At 46.1% G+C, this 14,767-nt stretch overlaps 1 protein-coding gene across 4 annotated transcripts in view; it reads right to left on the bottom strand.

Annotated features, from left to right (window-relative positions):
• The window catches only part of dock1 (dedicator of cytokinesis 1), a 182,581-nt gene that overhangs the window by 134,771 nt on the left and 33,043 nt on the right, over window positions 1–14,767 (bottom strand). For all 4 annotated transcript variants that reach the window (XM_035533660.2, XM_035533661.2, XM_035533662.2 and 1 more), the window contains exons 15-19: window positions 14,150–14,248; window positions 13,115–13,187; window positions 8,955–9,058; window positions 8,369–8,552; window positions 2,937–3,034 (exon numbers count right to left, since the gene is read on the bottom strand). In XM_035533660.2, the coding sequence (XP_035389553.1) occupies window positions 2,937–3,034; window positions 8,369–8,552; window positions 8,955–9,058; window positions 13,115–13,187; window positions 14,150–14,248 (558 nt within the window). The remainder of the gene's footprint in view (window positions 1–2,936; window positions 3,035–8,368; window positions 8,553–8,954; window positions 9,059–13,114; window positions 13,188–14,149; window positions 14,249–14,767) is intronic.

Raw genomic sequence — 14,767 nt, 5'->3', positions numbered from 1 at the left:
ACACGAGTGCAGCATAAAATCAGGCGGATACGTTTTCTGTGGATCAGTTTCAGTGTGAAGCCACATCAGAATATGAAAATGGAGTGACTTAGAATGAGGCTAGACTAGACATGGTCATCAGTGCTAGACAAGTATTTCAAAAACTGACAAGCTTGTTGTGTTTTCTTATGCAATAGTGTCAGTAGACCAAGAATGATGTGGAAAAGCAATCCTGTGAATGTAAACAGCTTGTTGATGAAAGGGGTTAAGAATCGTTATGACAACTAGGCGGTGCACAGTTGAACGTTACCCTAACCCTGGTATCATAATCAATATGATTGCTCATGGTTGTGGACATTGGCACGTTACAGAGTAGTTGTAACTATACCTTTAACCGTCAGTGTGGTCTTCGCCCAACTACCAACTATTGTTCCAACATACCACGTAATTGCGCCATGACCAGATTCTAGTATATTTGAACCAAGTGCCATAATCTTCCCCTTTGTCTGCTAGACTCTCCTCTACACTCATGTGTGTACAAATGCGCACACACACAGACACACATGCACAGGGAGCCAGTATTTCCCCAAAGTCTCCCCATTTGCTATGACTGTGTTTGCTTTGTTTGGATTAATAAATGTTTAACCCTGTTGCCTGAGGTTCAAACAAAAATATGTTACCTGTGAAGCCAAGATTATTGCTGAACTATATCCTTCAGAATTTAATTAAGTTATTCATATTATCACCAATATTATCACCAGTAAAACCGATGGTAAAATTTTGACTTAGCTAAGGTTATAACAAGCAGTTAGAACTTTAGCACTATTAAATTTAATCAGTATTAATCTAATGATTGTTAAATTTAAATGTTATCTAAATTTTTATGTTAAATCTAAACATCGTTTCATGAGACTGATTACTTTAAGAAATTTGAATAGCATCTAAAGCACAGGCCAAGATTACCACAGAACAATTTCAACACCTAGTGGAATCTGTCACGACAACTGCTGTGGTTCTAAAGGCCAATGGAGTTCTAACAAACTACTAGGAGTGTCTGAAATAAAGCAGCCATTCAGTGTATATGAGCCAGACCTTCATGAGCGAGAGGGATGAGAGTGAAGGAGAGGGTGGAGAGAGAGAGAGAGTTGGCAGCACATGTCTATAGGTAAAGATTCAGTGAGGTTAGATAAGAAATGTCAGCATTTTAAAGAACCTTTATGACATGTTAACTGCCAATGCTGAGTCCTATCGGACTGGTGCTACAAATCAATGAATGTCTGGCTGAAGCCAACAGATACAGGGCCATATAAATGTGTGAACATTCGGCTCTAAACACCATCATACAGAAGGGCATAGAGTGCAGAGGCACAACAGCAAGCACGCTGTCCCCAAAGGCCTTTTCTACAAACACCTTTTCCAGGTCTGGACTGCACACTCCCTTCACTTAAAATGGTAATGGCAGACAATTTGCATTTAAAAAAATAAAAAATAAAAAATTATATATATATATGAAACTAAAGACAGAATGCACACCTACAGTGTTGTAGTTCTCCTTCTCTCTTACTCCACTCCACTCCACACACACCCACACCCACCCACACACACCAGGTGGGCTCTGGATGCAGAGAGCTCACAGTGGAGATCACAGAGTGGGAAGAAGTCCTTTTCTAATCCAGCAGTGTCCCTCCCCAAACCTCCCTCCTCCTCTTATGTTCAAGCTGTGAGCTAAAGCGCTCCATAGCAAGCACAACTGATGTAGACAGACCTCTGTTTTCAACAGAGCACCTGCACACAGGAACGCTTGGAAATCACACGCTTCTTTTGCAGGGTGACAACAGAAATGAATCCATTTTAACAAGGCGGGTCTTCTAAAATCTAGACCTAAGCATAATCTAGAGCAAGATAATCTGGCCGATAATAGATATCTGATAGACAATCCGAGTGCAGTAAGAGAGTTTTCCCGCCATGCAGTGTGGTTCTGTTACTAATCCGCAGCCTGTTCAAGTACCCGTCCCCATCTCCCATCACATAACAGTACTGTTAAAGTGGGCGGAGTATTTGAAGACTGTGTCGATCGCGTGATTTCCCACGGGACAACAATGCAAGAGTAAACACAAACAGTGGAGGAGCTTCGAGTTCCGATTTACCTTTTACTCAGCATTTGGTTTCGCGTGAAGAGACAGAGATGAGATGCAGCGAAAAAGCTGGGAGCAGTCAGAAAAAGCACGCTCAAGAAGAGAAAGAAGCTTTGGCAGACGATTTCAAAACGTTTTCTGCCATACGGATGAGAGTTCAGACATTTCCCCAGTGCACTGACCGGGGATATCACTGCCATGATGTCTGCACCATTTAAGATTACTGAACACAACAATGCTTTGAGGAAGCTTTCCCCAGCATGCACTAGTCACCAGCAAGGGCTACATTCAGAATAGTGGTATGATACGGTAATAACATTTCCCATAAGGCTTCATGACACTGCTATAAGCCCAATTTTATATATATATATATATATATATATATATATATATATATATATATATATATATATATATATATTTATTTATTTATTTTTCTCCCCCCCCTTCTTTTTTTGACAATTTATGGCAATTCTGACACTATAATGACAGGGTTGTAAAGTTTTCTGTAGCACTTATCCAAATTTCATTTTTTAGTTTGAAAGATTTTTATGAATGCCTAATGATGGATCAGATTTGCTCTGAACTCCTGGCACTAATGACCAAAGAGTCATGAGGTCAGAGAAACTCTAATCCATCATCTGACACATCATTACAGGTTCATTTCAGTTCCCATTTTAAGCATTAGTACAACTGTCTTTTTATACCAAGATTCCTTCCAAAAAAACAAATCTCCAGCTCACAAAACTGCAGCATAATAAACGGCTAGAGAGAGAGAGAGTGTGTGCGCACGCGCAAGTGTATGCAAGCTTTTGTTTTCACCTTAACCACCTCTCCTCCATCCACCTTCATGAGGTGGCGTAGGTTCTGCTGAAGTAGGCTGGTGTTGGAGCGCCATTTCAGCAGACCAAGCAGATCCACTGCAGAGAGAGAGAGAGAGAATATGAGAACAGCACACTAAACAGGACTCTGACACACACCATCCTCACTCCCACCAGAACTTCAAACAAGCAATGCAAGCAGAGGAGGTGGAGGTGAGGGGAGTTCACAGGGTGCCAAGCACTGCCTAATGAGAGAAGGAAAGCACACCTTTCATCCATCTTCCTTTTGGGCATCGTCATCATTTTCTTCATTAAAAATAAGCCGTTCATGTTTAAAATAAATCAGCAGCTTTTCAGGGAATTAACTATACTTGCCAACCAAGCAAGGCTAGTGCAGGCTAGCATCCAGATTGAGAGCTCAAACGAAAAAAAAAAAAAAAAACGACAGTGTCGATCTGTTTTAGATGTTTTTAGATGTTCGATCATGAATCATGAAATGCGTGTGTGCGCGCATGTACCTAGACAGAAGACCTATGAAGACAATGTGCTTGAAAATTTAAACAACAATAATAGGAATCATAATCTTCATCGTCATCATCATCGTCATCATCATGCCACGGGGAGCCAGATGGAGAGACTGAGAGAGGGGAAGATTAAAACCCTCAGCAGCCAGTAGAAGGGCTTGTGTGTAAAACCCCTCGGTGCTATGCAGGGTTACAGTTTTTAATCACGTGTCTTATTCAGCTCATAACACGCTTGATCATGATTGTGAACTGCGTCATCTGCGTTACAGCCAAAACGACTGCAAACACTAAAGTGCCCTACAGGTCACAAACCACCCTGGAAAAGAGCAATGGCTTTGAAATAGTTATTTTTGCCCCCAAAAAGGTTCACCAAACAGCTTTTCTAATGGATTTCCTGTCTCATGGCGCACACAGCCATCGCCATGACATAGAGGGAGTGACATTTAAAATGCCCCAAGACAAGAGAGACCAAACAGACATAAATCCACAGGGACTGGGAAGACCATGGTAGAGAACTATGTCCCAGAATCCTTTCAGTCGACACCTAAACACTTCAAAAGAGAGATGGCTCAAAGCAAGGCTAAAAATCACCATTCCCTCGAGGATGGATGACTGCATGATGACAAAAATTATGATATACAATGATTAGCCATAATACTAAAACCACAAACTATAGGTTCCACATGTGCAGCCAAAACCACTGTGACATATTGAGGCAGGGTCTCCACATGACCTCTGAAGGTGTCCTGTGGTGACTGGCACCAAGATGTTAGCAACAGAGCCTTCAAGTCCTGCAATGTGGGGCCTCTATAGATCATAGATGTTTTATCCGGCAATCTGTGCTTGATCTGGTGGGATCTGCGGAATTTGGAGGCCAAGTCAATGCCCTGAAGTCTTTGTCATGTTCCTCAGAGCACTGCTGAACTATTTTTGCAGTGCGAGAGGGCACATTATACTACTGAAAGAGGCCACTGCCATTAGAGGATACTATTGGCATGAAGGGCTGTACAAGGTATCTAAAGTTTATGTAGGTGGTACGTGTCAAAGTAACATCTACACGAATGCCAGGACCCAAGGTTTACCAGCAGAACATTTTCCAGAGCATCACACTGCCTCCTCCGTCTTGCATTCTTCCCATCCTGTTGCCATTTCTTCCCCAGCTAAGCAATGCACGTGCACCTGAATATCCCCGTGGTGTAAAAGAAAACATGATTCATCATACCAGGTCACCCCTTTCAATTGGTCCATGGTCCAGATGCTGAGGTGTTCACAGCAGGCACTTTTGGTGGTGGACGGGGGTCAGCATGGACACACCGTTTGGTCTACAGCTACACATCCCCATATAAAGCTGTGATGCACTGTATTCCAACACTTTCCTATCAAAAGCATTAACTTTTTCATCAGTTTGTGCCACAGTGGCTCTTCTGGGGAATCAGACCAGAAGGGCTTGCTTTCATGCCCATGTGCTCTATTGAGCTTTGGGCGTTCATGACTCAGTTCGCCGGCCGTCATTCCTTGGACCACTTTTGGTAGGTACTTGCTACTGCACACCAGGATCATACCACAAGACCTGCTGTTGTGGAGATGCTCTGACCCAGTCGTCTAGCCATCACAATCTGGCCCTTGTCGAAGTCACTCAGACCATTACACTTGCCCATTTTTCCTGCTTCCATCACATCAACTTCAAAGTTTACTTCAGAAATATTCTCATCTATATTATGTGAATCTACATTGTATGCACTGGTCTAACCTTTTCAGGAGACCATAAGAAATTGATGAATGAATATAATCCTGAATAAAAGGGTCATTTACTACTTGACAGTGAATTATTTATTTTTGCTGTAACCTGCTGCCATCGCCCAGTGCTTGGACTCTTCCGTCTGCTAAATCCATCATGTAGCTGTTTTCAGTTCCTGCGTCTTGCTTTGCTAAATGAAATACCCGCTTAAGTGGTGTTCAGGTCAGGAGACTGATGTAGCCATGGAAAAGTCCACTGTTGCTTTAAATAGTGCACACACTTCTAAACATTTGATTAGATTAGTGCACTTAAGATCCTGCTTCTACTGTCAGTAGAAAAAAACAACAACTGATCCACTTCCACCGGCGTCCATGCCAAACCACACCACCATACTTCATAGAACGCATGGCCATGTACAATTTCTTCTTCTCATCCCATGGTTTTGGTACGGGTTAATCTTTCAAAGCTTTAGCCTGGCCTATTGCATAATGGGGGGGGGGGGGGGTCAACTCACTCTTCCGAGGTCTTCATGTTTAAACGGCAGCAGTAGGCTCCTCATATGAATGGTACGTCTGAAATCAATACCACACCTCTTGTCGACTCTCTGCTACATGACAGCAGTCTAAGAATCACCACTGAAGCCCATCAGATATGATCCTCAGAAATGGAATGAAGGGCTTTGATTCCTCTGCTGGTCACCCCACAATGACGAAAACGTGCATATATGAAAAGTATCATTGTGTCTGTCTGTCCAGACAGACACATAAGCAGACACGCACATGCGCACACACACACTTCTGCTGCCCCCCCCCGTCCCCCATTATACATTGCTCTAATTACAGGTAAATACTTCCACATTTCTCATTTCCTATTTGTGAGGTAGAGGGAAGGCACTACGAGAATTCTGTAAGAATGACAGAGACTGAGAGCTTGAGAGTGAGAGAGAGGCAGGAATCGTCGCTCTTTATTAAAAAGCTGAATCGGGCGCAGCACGGCCATGACCTGATTCTTTCATATAAGCTAAACGGCTGCTCGCATGTCCCTGGCATGGGGACAGCCGCATCTGTCTGTCTGCTGATGAACGGACAGGCAGTCAGTCAGAGACCTGGCAGTCTACACTTAAGACACTTCCATTACAAGGTGATATAGCCACACTGCATGCAGCAAAACACATGCACACGCACGCACGCACGCACGCACGTATGCTCTCTCACAGCCATGTACTCGCTAGATGTCCTGCAGGCTGCATTGATTTTCACCCACTGGACTGGCATACAAAACACCACAACTAGTACAGCTTAATCAGCAGGCTGCTGCACCTTAGTATGCTAATACGGGCATGTGTGTGCGTGCATGCATGTGTGCATGTGTAATATTCAGCTATGCACTTTCAGCACCTCTGTAACACAGCAGCATTCATGTACTGGCGAGGAGATGATTGATGCATATTCATGAGACAAAACTGCCTTTTTCTGCCTATGACCAAAACAAGCCTGCCTGTTTACACATAGCGCAGACAGTGTGGAACGCTAAAACCTCCTCACTAAGGTCATTATCATGTCTGGGGTGTGTGTGTGTGTGTGTGTGTGTGTGTGTGTGTGTGTGTGTGTGTGTGTGTGTGTGTGTGTGTGGTGGTTCAGTATGGGGCAGACAGGAGCTGCAATCTCCGGTCTTCATTAAAGCCGCATGTGGACCACGGCGCTGGCTCTGAGGTCACGCAACCTAGCATGCCGGTATAGCCATAGACTGTTAGCACTGTGCTAATGAACAGACAGGTGGAACATGTGCTCTGGCACACATGCAGAGGGCCAGCGCGCCTGTGGAGAAGAGTTAGCGCACGCCGCCCAGTACCTGAGACGACAGGGGGTTATGGCGTCATTAAGTCCGACTCCTGTGCTGTGGGAGCATACGAGCTGAAAGACCTTTCAACATGGCTACTGGCTGAGGAGTGGATTTCAGTGCTGGTACTATGATGTCCATTCAAGGACAGAGATGAGGGAGAGAAAGAAAGAAAGAAAGAAAGGATAGGAAGAAAAGAGGAGAGGAGAGGACTGCAGTGGTCTTTACTGCATTCAGTGTGTGATCAGACTGTAATGATTTCCACTTGCTCCATCTTTCCTCACATCACACTGCGAGTCCCACCCACCTAAGCTCCACCTATCTCCCTCTTGCGCACGTTCAATGCAAATCCAGCACAAAGTGGGGGAGGCCCACGGGTCACTATTGTAATCATGGTCTCTCGCTCCATCAGGTTCAGCATTCATCCGCTTCTCTCCTATTGCTCCCTTTCACAGTCACCTGTTCTGAATTTCAGTTCCTAAATCGCAGCCCCCTTGCCACACAGACACACACTACACACTCAGGCAGAAGAGCACACATGTGACTAAACGATTACACACACACACACACACACACACACACACACACACACACACACACACACACACACACACACACGCACATAAATGTTTGCAAATGAGTGTGCAGGTCCCACAGTGCAGTGGAGAGCAACATTCAGTACTCATTTGAATATTCCTCATTTCTAACTTGGATTTTTATTAGCTTCATGTGCAAATTTACTATCTTAAACAGAACCAAGCCAAATCGCTGCGCAGTGCTCTCCAGCCCCGGCACCCTGCGCCTCTCCAGCTCTGTACGTTGGGTGCGGTCTTCAGGACTGGCTCCGGGCACCCGCTGCTGGAATGGGTTTCTCCCGTCCTCAGACGCCTCTTTATTCGCAGAGGAAACGAAGGAGGGAGGGCGGCACTGGCGGATGCCCTAGTCTCTCCTGCTGCCCCCATTCCACATACACAGCTCGCATCGTTTCATCTGTCCGCGTTCCCCGTTCTCTGCCCCGAGCGGATTAACCACTGCTGAGAGGAAGGAGTGACGGACAGAGGTGAGGAGGAAGGAGAGTGAAAGGAAACCTGATCCTGATAAGAAAAAATAAACAAACACAAAAGCCACAAAAAGAAAGAAAACAATAAACCCTGGATAGACCGGGTGAATGATGGATAGCTGTAGGAAGGGAAGGGACAGAAGTACACAGGCACAAAGAGAGATCGCCTTTTCATGGATCCAAAGGAAAGGGCTTCCAGATTGGGGTGTGTGTGTGTGTGTGTGTGTGTGTGTGTGTGCGTGCGCGCTTGCGCGCGGGCACGCCTGTCTCACCATTCTGCGTGAGCTTGGTGGAGCACACCAGCGTGGAGATCTGGAAGGAGTCCTTGCTGATGGAGCAACTCCCCAGGCTCTGCGAGGTCTTGCTCGAGGTGAAGTGAGCCCTCTCCTCCAGCTCCAGCTTGGTGGCCGACAGGTTAAGGTACAGCGAGAGGTCCTCCAGCTTCTTCATCTCGGCCTGGGCAGAGGAGCGCGCGCAAGTCACGCACGGTCATGCCATCACACACCGATCGGCTTCCGGCAACAAGGGTGTTTAGTAGTACATTTTAGATCGGAGCAGGGGGCACATCTCTGCTGCCCATTCCTCTTTGCACAGCTCAGTGGGGATTTGCCCAGGTCAGGCTACACAGAATTCTGACATTTGATATGCAGATATGCAGAACTGAATGCACTAATAAAAAGCTTAATTGTTTAATGATTACACACTGATGTGAGATTAGGTCTTAAATAGCAGCGCTGACAGAATCAATATGCCACTCTCATCAACAACTGTGTGTGGCGTCAGGGAAAGAATGAGGTAGGGGTGTGTGTGTGTGTGTGTGTGTGGGTGTGTGTGTGTGTGTGTGTGTGTGTGTATTACCTTGTAGACAATGAGATCATGTTCTCCGTCCCTGAGTGTAGTTCCATTATATCTCATTAGCTTCACAAAAGACAACGCAAAGATCTTCTCTGACTTGTCTTTGTCTGCAGTAGAGAGAGCAGGGGAGTGCAGAGAGGGCATTGGTATTACATCTCAAGACACCTGCACAAACAGGAACACTTGAACTGAGTCTGTAAAGGCAATGAAAAACATTAAAGTTGTGTGCGAGTGTGTGGGGGCGTGTGTGTGTGCATACGCGGGCATGTGTGAGAGTGTGTGCAAACAACCGGACTCTCCGTTATAAGACTGCAAAAATAAAGCCAGCACTGCAAAAATAAAACTCTAAACTATTTTAAACAAATTTCTGTCATCTTGTGCATGTAGAGACGAAGTCCAAAATGGGCTCACGGGGGAGTTATTTCCACCCTGAGGCGCACGCTGCATTTGCAGAAACACACTTTTCTAGTAACAATGTGTTATGCTGAAACTCAGTTTTGTCATTAGGACCCTCCGAAGTTTACAGAGCATCTGGACGGAAAGTCGGTGCATGAATCAGAGGAACGGCGCTGCCATAAAACTTCCTGCGTGGCGGAAGTGAGCGATGGGTTCACCCAGCAGCACCAGAGCCAAAACAGGCAAAGCAGGTTGGAGTTCGCATAAGTAAGGCAGTAAAGCTGTCCCAGTAACCAGATCTGAATACATTACTGCGCATCAACCTGTGTAAATTTACACTCAGCAGGACAGTTCTCCCACGTTTCAGCCTCATAAATCCATTCACCAAACTACCACTGTCTGCCTGACAGAGAGCGAAAGAGAGAAACAGAGAGAGAGTGAGAGCGAGATACAGCTACGGAGACATATGAACATTGCACAGAGACAGAAGGAACAAGTTGGTACATCTCTTGGGAAATTGACACTGGCACCATGGCCCGGGCCAGCACCCTAGCTAAACGCACGGGCGCTTCATCAATCCACGGACGTTTACAGTTGCGAAGGCTGCTCTCTTTTCTGAGGTGAGTGCTCCTGCCATGCTGCGCCGACATGTGGCTTCTATAGCGGGCCACAATCACTTCAAAAACATCTAAATAAATATTTTTCTCTTTTTTGGAAAACCAAAAGCTCTGGACCCTGAGACATGCCAGTAGTCCTCAAGCAGCTCCCAGTTTCATCATTTAAGCTCTGCTGGTGGTGCGCAGGCTCCCTGCACTGGGTCCTCCTCACAACGGCACCTTGGGGAGTCTGCGAGTTTAATCAGAGGTGAAAACCTGGTCGAAATCTCTCAAATTCTGAGACAAACGGCTCATGTGGGAACGTTCTGTGAGTGCAGCCTTCAAACCCAATGCAGAATGATCCAGCACAAAATCCCCTGAGACTACATACAGCCAGAAATCTGCTCACACACGCATGCAAACAGACGTATGGATGCACGCGCACGTATGTGCACACGCTCACACCCTGTCTGTGTGCATCCACACCAGTGAAGCAGTGCATTCGCAATCATGATAAGGAAGGCTGGAGGGGTCACAGAGGTCGCACAGCAGACATAGTTGCCATGGTGACTGAAAGGACCGGGAGGCGGAGTCGCCCGCATCCATGAGTAAGGGAGGACAGACATCGAGTTATCGACAGCTGGGGACAGACAGCTGGGTAGAGGAGAACAAAAGTGTCTTCCCCGTTCCCCCAGAGAAAACCACAGGTAGGAATCCCAACAGATCATTCTCGCTGACATTTCAGTAACAGTCAGCGTTCTGCAACCCTGGGCCAACTCCCTCTTTAGTTTTTATCTTGTTTATTTATTTATGTTGTCTGGCCTCCTCTACAGAGAATCTGCAAAGGCTGCAGATTAAGGAAAATAGTTTGCAGCTGTTCCCAGCACCAGTACAACACGCCACAGGCACTCATTTACACAAGCTAATGGGGAGTGTGTGAGCCAGCTCGTTTAATCCCACCAACATGCTACGTCTGCGCAGCTTCACAGTCATCATCAACATAGTCATCGTCATCATCATCATCATCATCATCATGCGCTGGGGGCCAGTGAGCGGGTGAGGAGGAGGGGCATGTGTGCTGGGCCGTTCTATGCGGGTGCTCGCTGCTGCCAGCTCACCACCACCTGTCTGCCATACGTGAACTGATTTACATACACCGCCCTCTGGCAGCCCACCAGCACCGGCCACCTCGCACTCCACCTGACCCCTCATGCTGCTGCCGGCAGATGGAGATACCCGACTGCCAGGGCAGTGCTCTCTCGCTCCCACACACACACACACACACACACACACACACACACACACACACACACACACATATATGCACGTAGACACACACTCAAATGCACACAAACACATAAGCACACCTTACTGCTCTCAAATAAACCTAAAAGCACATCCTGCTTTATGCATTTACATATTCCCCACACACACACGCATACTCCTCTGCAAAAAAAAAAAAAAAAAAAAAAAAAAAAAAAAAAAGACACGCGCACCAATATGCCTCTGCGCAAATAAGTACACTCTCCCCTTCAATGCACGCACACACACATAGAGCGTCCTCCCCCACTTCCCTGACGGTTCACTGCAACACACAATAACTAAACTAATTTCCTAGAAAAACCAACGCCAACACAAATCTAATAGACTCCAGAAATTGCTTAGGAAAAAAAGAAGCATATAGTACTGAAACTAAAATTGAACGATACAAACTAATAGACAACTAATATATAACAGACAAAAGAACTAACAAAGCCCAGGCCGATGCAGTTAACACGCTGATGCAAACGGTAGAACTCTTATAGCTATGTCTTTTTCAATCCAAACTCCAAAATGCTTTTATGGTCATTAAACGCATGGAAGGAGGCTAAGACACATGAACCGTAACAGGAGACATGCGACACTTAATGCTACTGCATTAGACTTGTCTAGTGCTTCTCAATAACCTGTGTTGTGAGGTGCTAGCAACAAAAACCTCTGGGATGTTTTGGGAGGTTAGGAATGACTTGAAAGAGCTGGGCTAGACAGAGAGCGGCTCCCCACACACGTTAAGTCATCAAATAATGGCCGAGTCACGGCAGGGCCCCAGCGTAACAGCGCGTGTGACGGAGACGATTCGCTTTGACCAGGGTCGCAGGGAAGCAGCGTTCAATCCATGTTACTATGGAAATGGTGAGTTTAAAAGGCATGACCTACTGCTGGGATTGGAATGAAGCATCATGGGAGTTTGTCTGTGTTTGTCAGTGGACAGGCGCTACTTTGTCTGCGAGAAAAGATCGGCCGATACGCATGCACGCAGAGCTTGGTGCTAATCTCTGCTAAAGGATTTCCGGTGATCATTTAAACGCTTTCCAGGACCACAGGTTAGGCCCAGGGTTGTGCTGATGACATGAAAACAAGTCATTCTGTTAGCAAAGAGAGGGCCATGTACCCAATACGCGTGACAGGCCTTACATTACCACAGCTGAAAAAACAACAACATTACAGCTAGTCCCAACACGTCCATCACAATCAAACCAAACAGTCAGCTAGATATGTGGCATAAGAACAGCTCAGGAATATAATATAATAAGTACTGGGATAATTTGACAATAAACCAAGGCAACAACTTGATGAACAACAGAATTTGTCTGGGTTATTGGTCTACTTTAGCAGACTGGCAGTCTACACATAGATGTTCCAGTCTGACTTTCCTAAGAAGCTTAAGTGTGAAACTTCCAGAGAAAAAAAAAACAAAAAAAACACAAACATGTACTCTGACAGCAGGCTAACAGCAGCAATGTTTAAACGCGTCTAATTAACAGCATGTCGACATCAATAAACAACAACATTTGCATTCAGCTGATATATCGCCAGTCTGGGATGGAAACAGATTTGGCTTAAAAAAAAAGATGTGTGTTCAATCTAGAGCTTTTCACACCTAAACCAGCAGTAGGCTGGAACAGCGTGCGCTAACCTGGGGGTAAAAGGGACCAAACGGTCTGAGCGGGCACTATCTCATGTGCTGTTGGGTGTGTGGAGGGAGCAGGCAGCTCCACAGCTCCATCACTGCTGTCTTTGCGGCTGGTACCCCGCGAGCACGGCACTGCCTGTCTGTACCGCTGAGCGTGTCAGCGGGTGGGCTGCGCAGGAAGCACTCCAGCAGCGGTGTGTGTTCTGAGTGGTACTCACAGTCCTGAGATGAGCGATGTTTGAAAGTGAAGCGAAGGTGACTTCTGTTTACATCCTCGATAGGTATCGCAACCTAGAGGAGGGATAAAAAAACAAAAACAATAAAAAGAATATGGGGTGGGGGAGAGAAAATGGGTAACTTTCAGACCGACCGACCACACACGCTCGCGCGCAGACACACAGGCATAATATTAACAGACAGGTCTTGAAATGTCCTATAGGCACTAAAGAAAGCGTGAATATTAATATATGCGGAGAAACAATGAGGCGCTGATAAAAAAAAAAAAAAAAAAAGGTTACATACAGTACACAGAGGAACCATAAACTGTCAGGCTTAATGAAGCACAGCCGCTTAAAGGCCACATGAATATTAATAGCCATGGAGTCATGAGCCGAATTCTCTCGGTGTGACATGTGAGGCACACTGAACAGAGCGCACTGTTAAAGCCTTCCCACAATGCCCGGCAGTGTTCTGGCATTTCCTGCCACTCCTACAGCACCTCTGCTCGTCACCTGGACTCACTCTTTGGCGCGCTTGCCCTCGGACGGCGTCTACACGTGCCTGCAAATTATTTGCACACGATTGGCTTGATGCGCTTCGTGCAGCAGCCACGGCAGACAGGGTGCGAGCACCCTCCGAAAGCTCTCATTTCAGATTGCTGATTTGCAGGACCTGCTGTGACTTGAGATGAAACGGACCATCGGCACGCAGCATTCATACATATGCAAAAGGCCCTCCAACACCACTGCACTGCATCAGAGAGAATAATGACGCACGGCAGCAGGAGCACGTGTGCGGAGAGGCATCACTCTGCCCGCGTCTTTTTAATGATCTCCGATAGAAAATGTGAACATTTTCTTACATTACCAAACAAGAAATACAAATGGATTTGCACATCCAAATTCAGTTTTCCAGGAGCACGCATCCAATCTTTGGCTCTATACGTGAACACCCATATTCCAGAAGGAACGAAGGGGTTTGACGCACATTAGTGACGTCCTGCGCTAGCAGCTTCCGCAGTGACCTCCACTCACCTTGATGGTCTCGAACCAGCGTGGCTGTTTGACCTGATAGTAAATGACAGACTTGTACTCCGTAATCCCCTCGTCTCCGGCCCCGGGAAAGATCACGTTCTGCACACAAAGTAAAACATAACATTACATGCATGTTGGATTTGAACATTTTCAACCTCAAATTAAAGGATGTGCAGATGACAAGTTCATTGCTCCTTTCTTTTTTTTTTTTTTTTTAAATACAGCATGTACGCTGGATTGCTTCCCACTAAAATGGCATTTCTGAAAATCAGCCTTAGTCCTACTACATACGGAGAAAGAAGATCCTCCCCAATCTAACTGGAATGCCCATGCTCCGAGTGGCCAATTTAACAGACACAAAGATACAAACACACAAATCCGTATTCCGGTACTCCCACCAGGCAGGTTTGGTCCTCCTCACTTAGTTTGAGCTAATGCTTTCAGACAAGCGTCAGTTATGAGCTCGAGCTGACCTGCCACGCAACAGGAGCAGGCCAGAGTGCACAACCACAGAGACCAAGGAACAGATAAGACAGAGAGAGAGAAAAAGAGAGCAGGAGAGGGAGGGTGAGAGTGAGACAGAAAGAGTGAGCCACAAAGAGAAAGAGAGCACAACAG

This window comes from Electrophorus electricus, chromosome 15 (genome assembly GCF_041902795.1).
Source record: "Electrophorus electricus isolate QZ-2024a chromosome 15, ASM4190279v1, whole genome shotgun sequence".
Taxonomy (NCBI): Eukaryota; Metazoa; Chordata; class Actinopteri; order Gymnotiformes; family Gymnotidae; genus Electrophorus; species Electrophorus electricus.
This window is presented reverse-complemented; position numbering and strand designations above follow the sequence as displayed.